At 41.0% G+C, this 21,533-nt stretch overlaps 1 protein-coding gene across 1 annotated transcript; it reads left to right on the top strand.

Moving 5' to 3' along the window:
- Positions 1 to 717: 717 nt before the first annotated feature.
- Positions 718 to 18,516, top strand: LOC136884790 (cuticle protein 19.8). The gene is made up of 2 exons (XM_067157082.2): positions 718 to 746; positions 17,737 to 18,516. The coding sequence occupies exons 1-2, from the start codon at positions 738 to 740 to the stop codon at positions 18,514 to 18,516; spliced, it is 789 nt and encodes a 262-aa protein (XP_067013183.2). The 5' UTR covers positions 718 to 737.
- Positions 18,517 to 21,533: the final 3,017 nt, after the last annotated feature.

Genomic DNA, 21,533 nt, shown 5'->3' with positions numbered 1-21,533 from the left:
ATACAGTATATAGGCTATTATTACAATGGGGTCGCCACTCCTAAGATGATTTATGAATAACTGATAAATGCTATGAAATGATAATGGAGAGTGTTGCTGGAATGCTAGTTGACGGGGAAAAGCGGAGTACCCGGAGAAAAACCTGTCCCGCCTCCGCTTTGTCCAGCACAAATCTCACATGAAGTGACCGGGATTTGAACCACGGTATCCAGCGGTGAGAGGCCGACGCGCTGCCTTCAGAGCCACGGAGGCTCCAAAAAACATATCCATGTTCAAAATATTTCATTCATGAAGAAATAGCAATAGGCAGAACTAGAAGATATAGTCAAGAACCTGTGATAGACCTGAGTTCAGCCTAAAGCTTTGCCCGAATAAGGAAGTAGGCCTACAACCATTGGTCCTACGTAACATCCACAGTATTGGCCCGTATATAATTAAGCCCCGACAACACTTGGCAAATCGATTTGGCTACGCTACAGTAAATCAAAGAATGTCTTCACACTTGCACCGCCTATCAATGAAGTCGAATACACGGGTCGTGGGACCGAATGTTAGCCCAAAAGTATTGTAATTAAAGATCTCAAGGGTTACGGCTTGGTCTTATGGGTGTGGCCATACCGGTATTTATACGAAACCTGACAGCCTTGCTTGCCAGTTAAGAAGGATCTGCTTGCCAACACCTGACGTACCTGCTGTATGGATATCGGATGACAAGCTCGAGGAGTTGGCATCTCACCATGTTACCGGTAGGTATAATGACAATATTATTATTATTATTATTATTATTATTATTATTATTATTATTATTATTATTATTATTATTATTATTATTATTATTATTAGGACAATTAGACACCACGTGAAGTAACTAATAATACACTTCTACAGGGGCACGACATACGACCACACAACACCTCATAATCTGCAGGCCTTCGGGCTGAGCAGCGGTCGCTTGGTGGACCAACGCCCTTCGGGGCTCTTGTGCCAAAAGGTTTTTTTTTAATTTTTATTTAATAGCATTATCATTGTGACCTATAGTGAAATATGAATATTCGATTAATATGGTGTTTACATTTGGGGTTCTTGCCCTCAGCTCCCTATATGTCGCAGGTATAGCCGTGTGTGTTTTTTTATTTTGTGACATAGAGGGAAAACTAAAATTATCTGGTGCGTTCACTAATCTCTTTAGTTCATTCGCGTATAATTCACTCAGTAGTTCATTCATTTAATGGGATCGTATTATATCATTCATTTGCAATTCACTTACTCACTTTGTAGTTCAATAACTAGTTAATTCGTTTTAGTTCATCCTCTCATTCATAATTCGCCAACTTTTTCAATCCTTTATAGTTCACTGAATCATTTGTAATTCATTAACTAGTTCAGCCATTTGTAGTTCAATAATTAGTTCCCTCCTGTGAGATTGCTGTCTCGTTCGTAGGTCAATTACTTGCGTTTCACTGAACCAATCATAATTCACTACGTAGTTAACTCATTTGTTGTTCAATAACTAGTTCACTCCTTTTACTTCAGGGTCTCGTTCATAATTCACCTATTAATTCACTCACTTTCAGTTCACTAATTAGTTCACTCATTTGTAGTTCAATAACTATTTCACTCACTTGCAGTTGAGTGGATGAATCATAATTCACTAACTAGTTCAGTCATTCATTGTTCACTGAATCATTCATAATTCACCAAATAGTTCACTCATTTGTAGTTCACTGAATTAATCATAATTCACTAACTAGTTCAATCATTTGCGGTTCACTAAATCTGTTATAATTCACCAAGTACTTCGCTCACGTGCAGTTCACTGATTCAGTCATAATTCACTCATTTGTAGTTTAATAACTAGTTCATTCTTTTTAGTTCACAGTCTCGTTCATAATTCACCAACTAGTTCACTCACTTGCGGTCTGTTGAATCAGTCATAATTTGCTAACTAGTTCAATCATTTGTAGATCACTGAATCATTCACAATTCACTAAATAGTTCACTCAATTATTCATATTTCACCAACTGGTTCAAACACTTGCTGGTCACTGAGTCGTTCATGATTCACTAACTACTTCAATCATTTGTAGTTCAATAACTAGTACAATCCTCGTTGTTCAAGGTTTTGTTCACGATTCAACCAGTTCACTCACTCGCACTTCACTGAATCAATCATAATTCACTAACTAGCTCAATCATTTGTAGTCCACTGAATCTGTCACAATGAAATGAAATGTCGTATGGCTTTTAATGCCGGGATATCCCAGGACGGGTTCGGCTCGCCAGGTGCAGGTCTTTCTATTTGACACCCGTAGGCGACCTGCGCGTCGTGATGAGGATGAAATGATGATGAAGACAACACATACACCCAGCCCCCGTGCCATTGGAATTAATCAATTAAGGTTAAAATCCCCGACCCGGCCGGGAATCGAACCCGCGACCCTCTGAACCGAAGGCCAGTACGCTGACCGTTCAGCCAACGAGTCGGACATCTGTCACAATTCATCAACTAGATCGCTGACAGTCGGTTCATTGATTCAGTCGTAGTTCACTAACTAGTTCACTCATTTGCAGTTCAATAACTAGTCTGCTCTTTTAGTTTTCGGTCTTGTTTATAATTCATCGAGTGGTTCCATCATTATAGTTCAGTAGCTAGTTCCCTCGTTTGTATTTCATTTACTTATTTGTTTCAGAACATTGTCTCTTTCATAATTCTCTTATTGGTTTCTCATTCATAATTACAGTACCTAAATTTTATTTTACTTACTAATCCGCCAATTTGTAGTTCACATTATGTTATCTTCATAGTTCGCTAACAATTTCACTCACCCACTCACTGGTTCCCTCTTTCATGTTTATGATTCGATTGATAATACTTTTAAATTATAGGTGTATGGTACCGTAATCGAAAGAGTTGAAAGAAGGAAATAAGAGAGTCGGGGAAACGGATAACAGAAGGGAAGGGTGATGAAAGTCACGTGAATGAAGAACTCGACAGAATGTTGACCGACAAATAATGTCTCTTCTTTTGGGGGGTCCTAAGGCGCACTGGCGTTGTAAATATTCCGACGGTTCGACCACAAAGACGAAAGAGTAACAGCATCAGAATTGCTCTTGCTACTAGAATAGGAATGACGGGGGATTGCCTTTGTTAACGAACATCACAGAAGACGCTGGAAATGTCTTCATTTGAAAAAATGAAAAACAGAGGATCCTAAAAGTTCTGACTCTACTTAATTCAGAAACCACCGGCGAAACTCAACACGCGAAGGTTCATCTGGACGCTTTGTAAGGATACAGAAGCAGGTCCTTTTCGATAATGTTTCGACATGACGGTCCCTTAATTCCCACTTGCACAGACAAACGGAGTTCAACTTCGGTCCAGGCCTTTCCTTCACTCGAGCAATGTTTTCTGGTGTTCGAACCATTTTCGGATAGTTACGGATTTTATTCGCTACAGAGCTTGTTTCACCCCAATTTACCATTAAGAGGGGAGACCCAACTTAACAAAGGAAAAAATAGGTTAATATTCATTCCATTGTTAAATATGCCACAATTGTTGTTGACAATTGCTGCACATATCCCAGTGTTGGCATGCTTCCTGGCAACCAGAAGCAACTTCAATAATGTCAGAATTTAATAATTTTAATATTTTAAAATATTTAAAAATATTCAAAATTTCCCACCTCTTTAACAGTATATGACTGTTTCCCTTATACATTCCAAGTTTATAAGAATTTTCGTACTTTTCCATTTTTAAAGTGTGTATCAAAACTCCAGCTACAAAATGAATCTCAATCATTAAAATAGACTGTGATTTGGATTTTTTTGTCGCGTTTTTATTCCGAACACCAGAAATTATTAATAGCTTTTTAAATAAAAATGTCATATAAAATCGAATTTAAATCGTATTGATCTGAATGAGGTACAGATTGTAGTACAACATTATGGGAGGAAACTCTGAAAAAATCATAATTATCCGTGAATCAGTAAGAGAGTTATGAAGGAAACCGTGATATATTGTTACGGTAAGGTAAGGGTTATTCTGCCCGAAGGCAGGTCCGAACCTCCGCAGAGGTGTTCCTGAGCCGGAGTTTACGTGCGGTAGGGTGGCCAGTTCCTTTCCGCTCCTCCATTCCCTTACCCCCCACCAACAGCGCGTGGCAAACCATCCAACTCCTGACCACGCCCAATGTTGCTTAACTTCGGAGATCTCACGGGATCCGGTGTTTCAACACGGCTACGGCCGTTGGCATATATTGTTAAAAAGTCGGGAAATTTTGAACATTCTATTTTAAAATGTTATAATTAGAATTTTGACATTATTGAAGTTGCTTCTGATTGCTCTTAAGCATGCCAATACTGGGATATGTGCAGCATTTGTCAACAACGTTTGTAGCATATATAACAATCGAATGAATATTGGCCTATTTTCCCCGTGTTGAGCTAGGTCTCCCCCCCCCCTCCCCCTTTAAATTCTGTATTGCAGACTTTGCTGGAGGTTTTGCTAAAACACTTCCAGTCTTAAACTCCTGCACAGACAGGTCTTCCCTGAATCGTACTTCGCATAACACTCGACAAAAACACGCGTTGTATTATCGTGAGCATCATTTTATGTTGCAGACAACTGGTCACTAAATACGTCTCCTCCTCTCACTCATTCACATGTAATGACGCAGCAACGTACTCGGAAGATATCGGAGATGCGTACGCGGAGACATATGACAGCAACCTATTGGTGCATAGAAATCGCGGTTTCCAGCATTTCTTGTCCATTGGCAAGGGTTAATTTCGCGTCAGTCTCACAAATATTTCCCGGGCCAGATTTATTTTTCCAAGCTGTATATCTTCATTCATTCTCAGTTACAGACACTAGAGGAGTAGTGGGTTCGAACTCCACTGTCAGCAGCTCTGAAGATGGTTTTCCGTGGTTTTCAATTTACGAACCAGCATATACCTTAATTATGGTCACAGTGGTTTCCTTCCCGCTCCTGGCCCTTTCCTATCCGTGGCCGTGCTCTATTAGGAACTTTCCCGGCATTCGCTTTAGTGCAGGACAATGAAAAACCATGGAAAACCATTCTGGTGGTAGTGATGATTGTTGTTTTAAGAGGAAGTACAACTAGGCAATCATCCTCTACATAACACTAATTAGAGAGAAAAAGTTGGAAGAGATCCTACACTTCGAAAAATGGAAGTATCGGGCAAAGAAATACAACGGCGACGAAGGGCGTGAAAATGAAAGACTCTCTAGGCCTCGAGTGCTCTAATACCGTCGGGATCGGAAAAGAACAAGAGTTGACCAAGAGAGGTCGGGTAGGTTGAATGAAAGTGAGGAGCCCGGCATTAGTAAGTGTAAGCAATGCCAGGACTCAGCTAAGGGCCCCATGGTCGCCAACCCACGCTCCGAAGTTCAGAGTCCCTGGGCCCCTTTTAGTCGCCTCTTACGACAGGTAGGGGATACCGTGGGGGTTATTCTACCGCACCCGCCCACAGGGGGAGGAAAACCATTCTCAGGACAGCCGAAGATGGGGACCAGCCCCACTCCGTCTCCAGAATACAAAGGCGTAGAGCTACGGTAGAACCGTGGCCACCCCTCGTCTGCTAGGCTGGCCTGTCGGATTGCAGAGCTGTCGGGCCACGGCCCAGCCGTGACCAGTTGTGGGCCGAGACCCACTCTGAAACCGTCGAGAACGACCTTTACGTTTATCAGTCTGGCTTGGCTTAGTGGTTCCGATGTTAACCTACCCTCAAAAACAGTAGAATATAATACCTTAGGTCCTAGAGGAAGGGACTCTAGAGTCCATTTTCTTTACAATTTGCTTTATCACACCGACACATACAGATCTTATGGCGACGATGGGATAGGAAAGGTCTAGGAGTAGGAAAGAATCGACCGGTAATTGAGTTACAACCTCATATGAAAAATGGGAAACCATGGGAAACCATCTTGAAAACTGCCGACAGTAGGTTTCGAATGCAAGCCCACAGCTTAGTTCTTGTGTATATACAACTGCAGCTTCTGGCGAACAGTCTGTACCACCGAAATGACTGTCCTAATCCTCTCGGAGAACATTATCTTGAAATACATGGTCCGCACACGCGTCTGCTGGAAGCAATTCGTGAGCTATATAGCTACCTCACCGGTTTTTGATATGTTCTATTTTCTTGTCCCTACAAGGACGCAAAGAGCCCGTCAACTTCTAAACTGGTTTGGATTAAGGATATCATTCTCTCTGCTCAGACGACTGAGTTAACAACTCTTTTTATTAGTTTTAAAATGGTATAATCAAGGACCTGTTCTGTTTGGCAGACCAGTCAGAAACCTTCATACTACTTTTATCTCGTAGTGTCACGAATAAAGCCCGGACTGTTATGCAGTAACAGGTTGGACTGCAAACTAATTTGGTTAGTAGGAAGTGTCGGCCACCCGCTCTTCCATAATGTAGCAAAAGTAACATAAATTATAGGGGTTCTGATGGGGTCATGCCCCTAATGTTTATGCAAACCCCATAGCATAGACTTTGTGAAGGTAGACTATACTTGCTACTCGTTTCAGTAAGTTTGCAATCTAACCTATTAATGCATAAAAAAATTGGGCTCTAGTCATGAAGTTGCCTAAATCAGTCACTGTTATTTACGTTAAGATTGTTCTCTTCAAGTTAATGTTGAAATGGGCAGCTGAGCTGGAGTGTCTGTAGAACTGTTACGTGCCCTAGTACCAAAAGAGGAAAAGAAAATTCGTCGTACTCGAGAACTGTGAACTGAAGAACTCGAGAGAATTCGTTGAAATTCAGTCCATATTCCGGCGAATATAAAACAGAAATAATAATAAAAATACGTCAATAATGTCAAAAGAAATTCTGGTATTCCAATGAAAATAGATTTAAACCACAGACGCTACGAAATGGATTGGCATAGTCAAGAAACGATCTTAAATTGACAGGTTATTATTTTTATTAAGCAAGGTTTCATTCCTCCGCTGAGGTGGGAGGCGGGCCACCTAGAACATGATGCCTTCTCTCTGGCCAGTAGATTCAGATGGGTTAAAGCTGAAGTGACGGATTTAGGAGTTGGGTAAGAGACGTGTGGAAATAAGGAGATTTGAGGGATTTGGCCTATTGGCTAACCGAATTTGACTGAGCGAGTTGGCCGTGCGATTAGGGGCGCGCAGCTGTGAGCTTGCATCCGGGAGATAGTGGGTTCGAAGCCTACTGTTGGAAGCCCTGAAGATGGTTTTCCGTGGTTTCCCATTTTCACACCAGGCAAATGCTGGGGCTGTACCTTACCGAAAGCTTCCTTCCCATCCCTAGGCCTTTCGTACCCCATCATCGCCATAAGACCTGTCTGTGTCGGTGCAACGTAAAACAGATAGCAAGAAAAATCGTATTTGATATGTCTTCTTTTTTCTAGAGGAGCATGGATAAAGAGTGGGGAAGAGGGGTGCAGATCACGCAGGAGTTTTGTTAAGGGAGGGGTGTTCTTGGTGAGGACTCGAAGGAAGGCACGTTGGATGTGGATTAGGACATAGGATTCGAATCTAGGGAAGGGAATGATGATATACAAGTGGGAGGTATGAGAATGGAGCCGGGTTTAGTGGCTCAGACGGTTGAGGCGCTGGCCTTCTGAGCCCAACTTGGCAGGTTCAATCCTAGCTCAGCCCTGGCATTTGAAGGTGCTCAAATTCGCCAGCCTCGTGTCGGTAGACTTACTAGCATGTAAAATAACTCCTGCGGGACTAAATTCCGGCACCTCGGCGTCTCCGAAAATCGTAAAAGAACTTAGTGGGACGTAAAGCAAATATTATTATTATTATTATTATTATTATTATTATTATTATTATTATTATTATTATGAGAACGGAATGGGAGCCGGAGGGAATGGAGTACGATACCGCGTTAAGTGAAGAGGAGAGAGTGGTAGAGGTTGGGGATACTATTAAAACGTATTCATTCCTTCCCTGAAGGGGGAGGCGGGCCTCCTACACTGTGACGCCGTCTCTCAGACCAGGAGATGTGCGTATAAGGTGAGAAGGTTGGCGGCCGTGGCCTATACTAGGAAATGTCCCGGCATTCGCCTTAGTGCAGGAGAATGGAAAACCACGGAAAACCATCCTCAGGACAGCCGACCGTGAGGACCAGCCCCTCTTCGTCTCCCGGATACAGAGGCGTAGAGTCACGGCAGAGCCCTCTCTGCTCGATTTTTCGGTCGGAGTGCAGAGCTGTGGAATTACACAAGATTTAGATTAGATTAGATTTACTTACATTAGATTAGGTAATGTATGTTCAGTCGTCAGCCCTAAGGCTGGTTAGATCCTCAACAGCTCCGCCATCAGCTGTCAAAGATGGCCTAGGTATCACTGAAGAGGCGTACTAGGGAAATGAGGAGTGAGGTAGTTTCCCGTTGCTTTCCTCACCGAGCCAGAAGTTGCTATTACATATCTGTCTGCCAAGCTGCATAAGGATTGGCATTACTAGCATCGCTCATACCTCAGTCACTTTCATATTTTCAAAGCCAAGGATAAGACTGAGACAGATCAATGAAAGTAACAATCGGTGGGAGTGCAGAGCTGTGGTGTCAAACAATATTTATATTAGATTAGGTTTATTTACATTAGGTTAGGTAATAGTAAGTTGTTATCCGTAACTTTACCATGCACGAAAAAAAGATGCTGTTGTAATTAGGATTTTAAAAAGTTCTGTAGCAACGAATCAACATTAAAAAATGAAAATCCACAGCCTGTTTCCAGTCATTCGACCGGGTCAGGAATGGAATGAAAGAAGCCCCCATCTAGAGGCGAGGATTGGACCTGTGCCGGCTGCCGAAGCCTGTCGCACTCCTCTGGGGCAATGATTAATGGCTGACAGATGAAATGAAATGATATTGGAAAGTGTTGCTGGAATGAAAGATGACAGAGAAAACCAGATTACTCGGAAAGAAACCTGTCGCGCCTCCCCTTTGTCCAGCACAAATCTCACATGGAGTGACCGGGATTTGACCCACGGAACTCAGAGGTGAGAGACCGGAGTGTTGCCGCCTGAGCCACAGAGGCTCATAATCAATCAATATTAAATTAACTAAAATAAAGAAAGCAATCAGAGATATCTGTGAATATCTTTATATATCCAGTCTTGATAAACTACCCGTTCTTCGTAGAGATTTATGAGCGAAGTTGAAAGCGGCTACTCGACACTCAAATTATTAAGCACCTTGAAGGAAGAATAAAACAGGTACGACCGAGCAAGAAGTCCGTGTAATTAGAGTCGCGCAGCTGTGAGATTGCGTTCGAGAAACACTAGCTTCGAACCCCACTGTTGGCAGTCCTGAATAGCAATTTCCGTGGTTTCCTATTTTCATACCAGGAAAATGTTGTGGCTGTACCTTATTGCGACACTCCAGAGATAAAAATCGATATTTTGATCATTTTAGTGAATTATTTTTTATGACTGAGATTGAAAGTATTGAGTTCCTTTTTTCTTGTCACGAAGTTATTCCGGCTGAATTTAAACAATTTATCACTGTAATAATGCTCTGTTTGCAATACAAATCCCATTTTCTCCCATAATATTCTGCCAAATGTAACAAAATTTGTATGGTATATGTATCACAGCTATATTAAGAAACCTGCGTATGGATTTTTTGATTTGCAGAGTTTTTTCAAGTAGTAGGGATTCTTAAGTCCAAAATTTTAGAACGTAAAATTTGCACAAACTTTAGTACGTTATATCTCCTTATATAAATTATGTACAGAAAAATTGATACGTAGTGCTTTTAAAAGAAGTATTATCTACCTAATTACGAGTTTACATTAACATGTTAATTAAATTTCATCAGAAAAAATAGAATAAAATTTTGAAAAGAAATTATTTTGGAAAAACTACTAATTGTATATGAAAGAAATGTTTGTGATGTGTCTACTTTTATGTAGGTGACATTCCCACAAAGTTTCGTGAAAATAGATGCATTAGGTAAAAGTATATTTTTATCTCCGGAGTGTCGCCTTAATTAAGGCCACGGCCTCTTACCGTCCCATTCCTTGCCCTTTTCCATCCTTCCACCACCGAAAACCTTCGATGTGTGACGTTAAACAAGTAGCCAAAAAAAGTACAAACATTCGACAGATGAAGGTATCGACAAGGGAAAGGGAATCGACGTAAAAGGCGAGAAAATGAAACCCTCTTCAAGCTTCAAATACTCTAATACCATCGGGGTTGGAAAAGGACAACAGTTGGCGAAGCGACGTTACACAGGAAGGATTACAGGAGGAACCTGGTACAAGTAAGTTGCACGAATTCCGGAGTCATCTCTGGGCCCGTGCTCGACATACGAAAGTATTAGAAAATATTTCATTATAAATAAAAACAGGACAATAAAATGTATAATAATTAATAGAACTGAATAACTGATTAGAATTCTAAGACTAAGCAAAATAAAATGTGAAATCTATGCCTAAAAAAGCAAAGCAAAGTCATCTCTGTGCAGCCCCCGAAGGCTCTTGTAGGAGTGGAAAGTAAAGGCTTCCACTATCCGTAACCTCGGCCCTTGATGGGGTTGAGTGGTTAGCTTTACTCCCAGCCGTCTTTGTCCACAGAAATTAACATGTTATTTATTTTTTGTCTAGGTTGAGTAAACCTCAGGGTCATGTGCACGTCTGGAAGTGGAAAACTGGTTTCTTAAATTTTTGGACTTCCTGACTAGGAATCAAACCCACGTCCTTCCGGGTGAACAGAGTACACCGGTACCACCTCGGCCAGGCAGCGTAGAACTAGGAATCACAAAAAATGTACAAAACCTGTTGTCTTCTCGCCTAATTATTTCCTGTAATTTCTTTAATTAATTGAGGAAACACGCATAAAATGTCATGCGTGGCGGCTAACCGTTTCGTACAGCACTACAAAAGGTAGTGGAGACTCGCACAGTAGGGTGTGAACAAGGGTAGCAGGTGTATATGTTTGGCATATTTTTGTCGCTTGACGTGAGCATTTGTCAGTCTGGCAGTCTCACTGAGTCAATGTGTCTGTGTAGTTTCTATCTAGTGTTTGATACTCCGTTAGAGTTTAATCGAATACTAAATGATGTTTTTATTTGATAATCTCGTCGTACTTCTCTTTAATTGTAATGCATATTTAATTTTCTCTGTGGTGAAAATTGTATTGTAACATATAGTATTGAATCAAAATCTCAAAAATCTATTATTACCGCAGTTAAATTGGTAAACTGTCAACCTTCACTTCTCAAAGAGCTAAAAAGAACCCCCACCCCTATAACCCCCAAACCCCCTGTAATTTTTGCTGTCTATACTTTATTGCCCCTCCCCCCCCCACCCCACACACACACACATTTCTAGTTCCCAATCGCCGCTATGTCCAGTCGACGCACATATCCTTCTGTAGCAAGAAAATTTACTTCAAGTTGATACATGTGCATTTCTCACCTAGGGCTTCACACCATGCTCGCGTATTCCAGTTTTGGCCCGACTAAGATGTTGTACAACTTAATAAACGTTTTTATGTTTTTATATGTCTTCACATTTCTTATCATAAATCAATTACAACAGCACATCCTCTCTTTCTGTTAGCGAAGAACCACTGAGGATGCCACTCGTTTATCACATCTCCTCCCCTACCTCGACTGAAATAATAATGCCACAGATTATGTTTCCAATTACACAAATTGTCTATCCTTATACCTGAAACCTGATAAATGACGAACTTATCGTATATCACGTCTCTCCATTCTGTTACGGCTCGTAGGTCGGTGCGCACTAACTTGTAAGTGTTGAGGTTGGATGCTTGACTTCTGGTGAACAACATGGACAAACATCTTGTAATGTTTAGATATAATTTATTTTTATCATCCTGTCCGTTATGATATTCAGGTCTAACTAGAGATGTTCATAGCCGCTAATGGTTGAAATAACTTTCAGTACTTCCCGGTCTTAGTGGTTCAGATGGTACAGCGCTGCCCTTCTGGTTCTGAGTCCAAGTTGGCGTGATTGATCCCGTTTCAGTACGATTGTATTTAAATGTACTCAAATACACCACCCTTAGGTCGATGGATTTACGGCCAAGTTAAAATTCTCCCATGGGGCAAAATTTTGGCACCTCGACTTCTTCGAAAACTGTGAAATAGTTAATGGGATATAAAACCAATATCTAGAACTCAGGTAATTAGTCTGTGATAGGTTAGAATGCAAACTAATTTGGCTGTTAGGAAATGTCGTCTAGGCCGCCCTTGTCTAATGTATTAGGTGCAGCATAACTTCAGGAAGTTCAAATAGGGCGACCCCTAATGTTTACGCAAATGTCAAAGCCGAACCGTTCTCCGGGCTCGTATATACTTGTTACACGCTTTAGTATGTTTGCATTCTAATCTATAAATGCATAAACTTCCGCACTTTACCAATTATTATTATTATTATTATTATTATTATTATTATTATTATTATTATTATTATTATTATTATTATTATTATTATCCGAACTTGGCCGACTATGGACCGTATATAAGTTAAGCCAGTTAAGACTGCTTCGCCTTTCTTCTCTTTTCTTCTCTTCTCTCTTCTCTTTTCTTCTCTTCTCTCTTCTCTTCCCAGAACCTCTTCATTCTTCCGCTTCTCATTTTTCTCTCCTCTTAGGAAATGATCCGTTTGGATCTCCTTTTTAGTGGTTTCTATTCAAATTATTTTAGACTGTCGACTTTCCTTCTGAATTATCTTCTATTGTGGATCATCTGCAATGTAATTCCAACTTCTTCCGCATCCTTCTCGACCTCTTCTACCTACTTAAAGATGGTTTTTAACCCCAAGATATATTTGAAGATATTCTCGGTGAGTCCTAATCATTCATTCTTACTAAGTGTCCGTAGAATTTGAGCCTTTGTTTCCGTATTGTGTCCGGAATTTTTCAGTGTACTTGTAGAACTCCTCATTTCTATTTTCTTCCAAGTCCCATCAGTTGTCTTGTGCGGCCCCAGAATTTTCCTCATAATCCTCGTTTTCTTCTTCTCGAGTTCTTGCAGCTCCCCTTTTTTGTTTAAAATAAGACACTCTGAAGTGTACAATGCTTCCGCTTTTATTATTGAGCTGTTCGAGCCCCACTGTCGGCAGCCCTGAAGATGGTTTTCCGTGGTTTCCCATTTTCACGCCAGGCAAATGCTGGGGCTGTACCTTACTTAAGGCCACGGCCGCTTCCTTCCCAGACCTAGCCCTTTCCTGTCCCATCGTCGCCATAAGACCTATCTGTATCGGTGCGACGTAAAGCCAATAGCAAACAAAATTATTATTTAGTTATAATGTCGGATTTTAGCCTTGTAGGATATTGCCCGTTTGTTAGACCTGTTTCGTGGTAGCTGGTAGGCCAGAATCTGGCTCTTGTCTTGTTTGCCTCTTTATCCAGTCCTTTTAACTGAATCCAGTCACCCAGGTATTTGAACTTGTTTGTCCTTTTAATCTTCCCTTCTACTTCAACACTACGATACGAAACTATTCCTCCAGTTATACTGAATGGCAGAATTATTCCATTCAGCTAAACTGTGAGAAATCTTGTATTGACAATGAACGAAATTTTAAATTGTTCTAAACACACTAAAAATGTTTGTAAGAAAATCTTTTCCATACTTCATTCGGTTAAAAGAAACACCAATATTTTTCCTGTGTAATGTGAGAGTTAAACTCATACAAACACTAGTGCTTCCAATCCTCGACTATTGTGACGTCATTCTTGGAGACGCAACAAAAGAGCAGACTTCGAAACTTCAACGAGCGCTTAATTGTTGCCTTAGATTTGTACAGGGTGTTTCTGTAAGAACGTGCAAAGAATTTAACAGGACATAGAGCAGGGCCTTTCAAACGCCCAAAATCTCACGCGTGCAGATAGAGGCGCAAGAGCTCCGTGCACTGTGCATCGCTGCCGCTCGGCATGGCTCGGATCAACGCTTCGTCTCTGGGCTACTCGGCTAAGCTCGGCTCAACTCGCCTATGCTCGGCTCAAGTCAGCCTGGATTTGGAGCGCTACGGCGCAAGTGGGGCAGAGGGAGACAGGCGGAGCGAGCGAGACAGGCGTGAGGAAAGAGAGAGTAAGCGCTATTGCTCCAAATCGAGGAGTGGGGGGTCTGCACTCTGGTCAACCAAGCCAAGTCGTCTCTTGCACCGTGCACAGTGCATGCACCCTGAGAGGCCCTGACATACAGGATGCTCCACTGAACAATTTGAGGTAGGTAACCTGGGGTCGGAGAAGCCGGCTTAAGGAGATAATAGATACACAATCACATTACTGTGTACGTTTAAATTTACATTAGTTACAGTTAATACCATCACTGATACAATGAACGTACCATTTTCACTGTATCTCACAAAATGTGCTGAGACTGACGTCCATCAACCTCAATGCGTGCGTGATTCATAGCACGTTCTGTCCTGGGACAATGTAAGTACGATACAACAGAGCCACCTTACGGACTGATAAAGTAAACAAAACCTGCTTCATGACGTCCTCCTTGTTTCCTTGCAGGAAATAATGAATGTACGTGTAAATAATCAGCGCGGTACGTGTAAACTAGTACGCATGTTAGTTGCGAATAAGCTGGTAAAACAGTAACGTGAGACAAAGTGGTAGACAAGTGGTAGACATGTTCCCTACATCACATTGTTCAGTAGAGCATTCTCTATGTCCTGTTAAATGTTTTCACACCGAGCTCGATAGCTGCAGTCGCTTAAATGCGGCCAGCATCCAGTAATCGGGAGATAGTGGGTTCGAGTCCCACTGTCGGCAGCCCTGAAGATGGTTTTCCGTGGTTTCCCATTTTCACACCAGGCAAATGCTGGGGCTGTACCATATTTTTTTGCTATTTGCTTTACGTCGCACTGACACAGATAGGTCTTATGGCGACGATGGTATAGGAAAGGCCTAGGAGTTGGAAGGAAGCGGCCGTGGCCTTAATTATGGTACAGCCCCGGCATTTGCCTGGTGTGAAAATGGGAAACCACGGATAACCATCTTCAAGGCTGCCGACAGTGGGACTCGAACCCACTATCTCCCGATTACTGGATACTGGCCTCACTTAAGCGACTGCAGCTATCGAGCTCGGTATACCATAACTAAGGCCACGGCCGCTTCCTTCCAATTCCTAGGCATTTTCTATCCTATCGTTTGCCATAAGACCTATCTGTGTCTGTGCGACGTAAAACAAATAGCAAAAAAGTAATGTTTGCACGCTCTTACGGAAACATTCTGTATACAATCTGAGTTACAATACACATATCACCCCGTACTATCACACTATTTCATGGCTGAAACCTGATAAACTACGGACGCTCTCTGAAGAATGACTACTATAGATTTCATCCCAGCTTAAGTATTTTTCTTCTTTTCGCAGCAGCTTTTTTTTTTCTATTTGCTTTGCGTCGCACCGTCACAGATAGGTCTTATGGCGACGATGGGATAGGAAAGGCCTAGGAATTGGAAGGAAGCGGCCGTGGCCTTAATTAAGGTACAGCCCCGGCATTTGCCTGGTGTGAAAATGGGAAACCACGGAAAACCATCTTCAGTGCTGCCGACAGTGGAGCTCGAACCCACTATCTCCCGATTACTGGATACTGGCCACACTTAAGCGACTGCAGCTATCGAGCTCGGTTTTCACAGCAGTAATACCCGCTTTGGTTCCTCCCTTTCTATTCATGTTCACCGATCCTCTATAGCCCGGTTGTATAGAGACATCTGACTGGAGATTAATTAATAACTTAGTTCTGAAAATGAACTGAGTTACGACTTCATCGCGTTGTATAAAACTGAACTCGGTTTACACATGTGTAGTTCAAATGTAATCGGAGTTCAAAAAAGTGGACGTGGCAACACCGCAAAACAAATGAAATACGAAATAGCTCGGCCCGTTGGATAATGCTTAAATGGTGGGATTGAGCTGGCCGTGACTGTAAAAAAAATGAAATACGAAATTGCTGTGACTGTCGAAGAAGGAGAAGAAGATAATATTAAAATCTCGCGAAGTAAACATGGAAGGAACTTCAAAGGAGCGTTCTGCGAATTTCACACCGAAAGAAAAGGACGATCTGGTGGATATTGTACTATCAAGGTACAAACATATAATAGAAAATAAAAGAACCGATATGGTGATACCAAAGTTGAAAGAGAAAGCCGTTGACTTGTCAGTGTTAAAGAGATCTTCAACAACTATTTGAAAACTTCCTGTAGCATGAAACCTAAGAGTTATTAGTATGGGTGACAGGGGATAATTTCTTTGAGTATGTTTTTGTAGTGTATCCCTTGACTTTAGTTCCAGTCGTTCCACAACATCTTCCGATAAACGAAATCTCATTTTAAACATTTGATCACTCATTTCAATCATCGGATTCCGTCTGTGCCGAAAGACGCGAGGAGCTCGTCGTAAAATCAACTGTTCTTCATCAGACGAAACGTCGGAATAATTTGACATTCCTGCTAAAGAAAATATTTATGTTACACAATTGCTTTGTTTTGTAAACTTGAAACATAATTTAAAATAATTAATTATTGAAGCAGTATCGTGATATTATATGATATTCACATAACCTCACTTCTGAAAAATCGAGCGATCTTTAGCAACATTATTTAACTACTTGCATTCAAGATATTTATAACTCGCCTCGATATTATTAAGGTACGGTATTCTTAAGCAGATATGATACAAGCAAACACGTCTCGAGCCTTCAGGTCTAGTTCATTGTTTAATATGAATGATAATGATCTAGGTTCAAGGAGATTAACCGACGAATATTCGGCAGTCAAATCTGAACTTAGATCGAGGCGAGATGATCTTAGATTAGCGTTTATACAACGGAAAATCGAAGTTCAACTTGACTGGCAACCATTTTTCCTCGTTAAACTCAGATCAAATGTTTTATGCAACCGAGCCTATGTATAACAATTATTTTGTTGTGACGGATTCTAGACTTTGGAATTCCCTGCCTGTGAGTGTCAGAAATACCACCTCATTACTTAAATTTAAGACTGCTTTCCGAGACTACCTGCTGAATGCAGCTGATTGACTTGTTACGACTGGATTATCGAATGAATGTGAGTTAGAAAAGTGTAATGTATTTTTGTGTAGGTTATTATTTACTCTATACTATTAAGTAATCAAACTCTGTCCCCATGATGAATGGTTAAGTGTAAGAGAGGGGCAAGAGACCTAACTTCGCCACCTACAAACGCATAATAAATGTTTTACCTCCAAATATGTTTCATTTTGGTTGTTGTACTCCATATATTCAGTCTTTTCATAGGAGACGTTAAGACCAGTTTTTAGGCGATATCGTGCCGGCACTTCGGCACCTTTTGAGCACCTCCTCGGTTTTTGGCTACAGGCAAGGCCATCTGCAGAAGCTAAACACATGATTACTAGGTTCTGTCCTTTTATCCCCTGGTGTATTCGACTTATTCCTTCCAATTTCAGAACTTATTCCCAGGTTTTCAGTATTTTCTCCAATACGATGATGAAAAGAATCGGGGATAATCCATTAATACGTCTCCTTGTCTCACACCTGTCGTTATTTCAAACGGGTCACAGATTTCTCCTAAGAACTTTGTTTTCGATATAGTGTTCCCCAGTGTTAGTTTGATTATTATTATTATTATTATTATTATTATTATTATTATTATTATTATTATTATTATTATTATTATTATTATTCCATATGTAGCCTGATATCCTTTATTAATTGATCTTTCTGTATATCTTCTGCAGTGCATCATCTTGGCCATCACGTTGTCCTTAGCGACAGCCGCCAAAGAGCCATACGACTCCAACCCCAAGTACAACTACGGTTACAACATCGACGATGGCGTCTCCGGAGATTCCAAATCCTTACGGGAGACTCGTGACGGCGACGTCGTCGAAGGAAGCTACAGTCTGTTAGAACCAGATGGTACTCGTCGGGTCGTCGAATACACCGTGGATTCTGTGAAAGGATTTAATGCTGTGGTACGACGTTATCCGATGAAGAACAGTATCGGGAAGGAAGTCAACAAACCTGCTCCTCCTTCTGTAACATCATCTTCAGTACCAGGTCTTGAAATTCCCCCTTCGCCAACAGTAATGCAAAGCAGAATTGGGGCACCATCAACTGTCTCACCCGATACTGTGCGCATCGATTTTACAGCTGCAAAAACATCTCCTGTCACTAATATTCCTTCCAGCACTCCTAAACTACAAGGATTATTCTCTAATACAAGGTCTTCCCCAAAAAATAGCCGAGTATCAACCACAGCTAATATGCAAAAGTCGCTTGCTTCAAACTCAAGGTCATCTCCTAAAAGTAGTCAAATGTCCAGTAATGATTCAACTGGTTCAAGAAGAGAATCAAGTTCAAGAAATTTATACAGTTCTAGAGTTGGTAAAGTGGCCTACTTCTCCGCACCAGTAATATCTTCTCCGTACTCTTTCATCATCCCTCCTTCCTTCTTGGGGTTCAGATCGCCTAGTGGCCATCTCTTGCCTGGGAGTGCTATAGTGACTGCCTTGTAAGTAAGGTACAGCAGCTTCAATTCATATGCGGAGTGTTTAGTCTGTGTGTGAGTATGTGTGGCCCATGCTGCAGTACAACGCACGTGATTTGAATCGCGTTAAAAGCGTTCGAACACGACTGGTGTTGCGACACACCAAGTGTTCCACATTTTTGGAAGCTCGACAGCTGGATCGTCTCAAGTGAAGATTTCTTGTGGGTTTCGTAAGCCTTATCTCTATCACTTGATGAAGATCTAAATATGTGATTACTTCCCTCAGTCTGTGCATTGTATTTGAGTGACTCAGAACAAGGATACCTGGTATATGTCATCATTTGTTACCAAACACGTCCTCTTTTATCAGGCAAGGATTGTTTTGGAGATTTCGGCAAATGTCCTCTCTTTTGGGATCTGGACCGATATTGTAATATAAATCGCGAGCGATTCCCCCTATCACTGCTATATATTTATGACTCATAAGCCACAGTGAAGTGAGTTCAATCACGACTATAGACTTTTGGTCATAGGCAGGGATGAAATCTTAAAAATTTTGCTTGGGGGGGGGGGGAACCTCTGACAATATCCACCTTTTTTAGACTTGGTTTTTGGTCTCAAGCGGAGGGTCTTTGCCGTTATGCTCACAATCTCATTAATAAAAAGCACTGAAAGAAGTAAACAGACTATGAATACAGACTTATTCGTGTATTTCAATTGCCTTATACATAATTACATATTGCACCAATCCACGATGATTTTGGTATTATAAATTACAGACTTTCTATCTGGCAAATACAATTCAGTTTGCATATTTATAGCAAAAGTTGACTCGTGTATCTGCGCCCTAGAAATGAATGCATTAGCTGTAGAATTCATGTTTAAAGAGTTTAACACTCTCAAATAACGTTCAGGATTCCAAGATGTTTTAGACGCTTAGCATTGAATTCTTGATCTCGAGTAGTTTTCACTCTTCTCAGACTCACGAATTACATCTCTCCTGTAAACATTGGTTTAGGGATCATTCGTAGTAGTCGAACGAACCTAACAACTTTGGAAATATGGTCCTTCGAGCACTCAATAACCTAGTTTTGGAGGGAGGCTTGCTCCTACGAAATAATTTTCAATGGGTCGAGGAGACCTGGACCCCATAGAGTTGGTGCCCTTGATCACAGGATAATACTGATTTTAGTCTTTGACCAGTTGCTGTTTGAAGAATGATGTTTGCGGTAGCATATGCTATGTGTTTCAATGCTTTATATTCCAGATGTTATAGCACCAGAATAATAAACTGATCTATCAACGTCACTTAGGAATGAAATCCTTCTATCTACAGTATGGCCGATTGACTAATTATACAGGAGAAGCAAAAACGATTTTCCTTTATATTTCAAAATCAGCCTCTCAATAGGTTTATTTATCATTATGTTTCATAACATCTCAGAAACTTGCAGGTGTAGCCAACTTAAAAAATGCTTAATAGGCCTATTATTGGACATAAGAGTTTTCCGTATTTTCACGGTTGAGATTTGCGAAGTTTTCATTATATTATATTTGAGTACATTTTCATATAATATAGTATAACTCATATTACATGAAAGGTGGAAAGAATTTACTTTATGCTAGAATGAATTCTTGGTTCAAAGAACTTTAACGGGTTAGACAAGGTTGTAATCTTTCACCTTTGTTGTTCATAGTTTACATTATTAATATACTGAAATGAAATGGCGTATGGTATTTAGTGCCGGGAGTGTCCGAGGAAAAATTCGGCTTGCCAGGTGCAGGTCTTTTGAATGTCAAACTGAGGATACGAAGTTGGAATAGGTACATCATTTCAAATATTTAGGATGTATTGTACGCATTGAATTAAGTTGCAGGAAAGCTAATACAAGTTGCGATCAGCAGTAACTTATTCTGTAAGGAAGAAGTCAATTTCCGGACGAAACTATCTTTACATCGATCTGTTTTCAGACCAACTTTGCTTTTCGAGAGTGAAAGCTGGGTGGACTCAGGATATCTTATTCATAAGCTAGTATGTGAAAATAGCAAGAATTATTGTTGGTAAAAAAAAAAAGTGCGGGGAATATGGCAGGAGTGTACTCGGAATGAGGAGTAAAAAGGCTAAGTTAGGAATATAATAATTTCGTGTGGCTATTTCTAGCCGAGTGCAGCCCTTGTAAGGCAGACCCTCCGACAAGGGTGGGCGGCATCTGCCATGTGTAGGTAACTGCGTGTTATTGTGGTGGAGGATAGTGTTTTATGTGGTGTGTGAGTTGCAGGTATGTTGGGGACAGCACAAACACCCAGCCCCTGGGCCACTAGATTTAACCAATGGAGGTTAAAATCCCGACCCGGCCGGGAATCGAACCAGGGACCCTCTGAACCGAAGGCCAGTACGCTGACCATTCAACCAACAAGTCGGACAAGTTAGGAATGAACTCGATGGATGAAGCTGTACGCATAAACCGGCCTCGGTTGTGGGGTCCTGTGAGGCGTACGGAGGAGGATAGGTCACCTAGGAGAATAATGGACTTTGTTATGGAGGGTAAGGGAAGTAGAGGGAGACCAAGATGACGATGGTTAGACTCAGTTTCCAATTATTCCAAGATAAGAGGCATAGAAATAAACGAGGCGACAGAACTAGTTACAAATAGAAGATTGCGCTGGTGTTCAGAAAATTCAGAGAGGCTTGCAGATTGAACGCTGAAAGGCATAACGGTCTATAATGAAGTATGTTTGCAAGTTAAAAACGTTACCTAATTCAGGTGACTGCATTAGTTAATTTGAAAACTTGATCTATCACTGTTTTATTTTATCAAATAATCATTGTTACTGACCACTAAATCTAAAATATTTTATAGTTTTAAGCGGTGAACGAGTATTTTACACTAACTTCTGCGTACTCAGATACATGTGGTTTACTAGCTGGTCACTGGAGGGCGGTATAATTCACTTTTCTCTATTTTTCGTCAATGAGCAGTTTGATGTAGGAGGTGAATCTTTGATCCACACATCTCAATTTCATTTTTTTTATGTACAGCTACC

This window comes from Anabrus simplex, chromosome 13, assembly GCF_040414725.1.
Source record: "Anabrus simplex isolate iqAnaSimp1 chromosome 13, ASM4041472v1, whole genome shotgun sequence".
Lineage (NCBI taxonomy): Eukaryota > Metazoa > Arthropoda > Insecta > Orthoptera > Tettigoniidae > Anabrus > Anabrus simplex.
The sequence above is the reverse complement of the archived record's forward strand: the minus strand, read 5'-3'. Positions and strand labels throughout refer to the sequence as shown.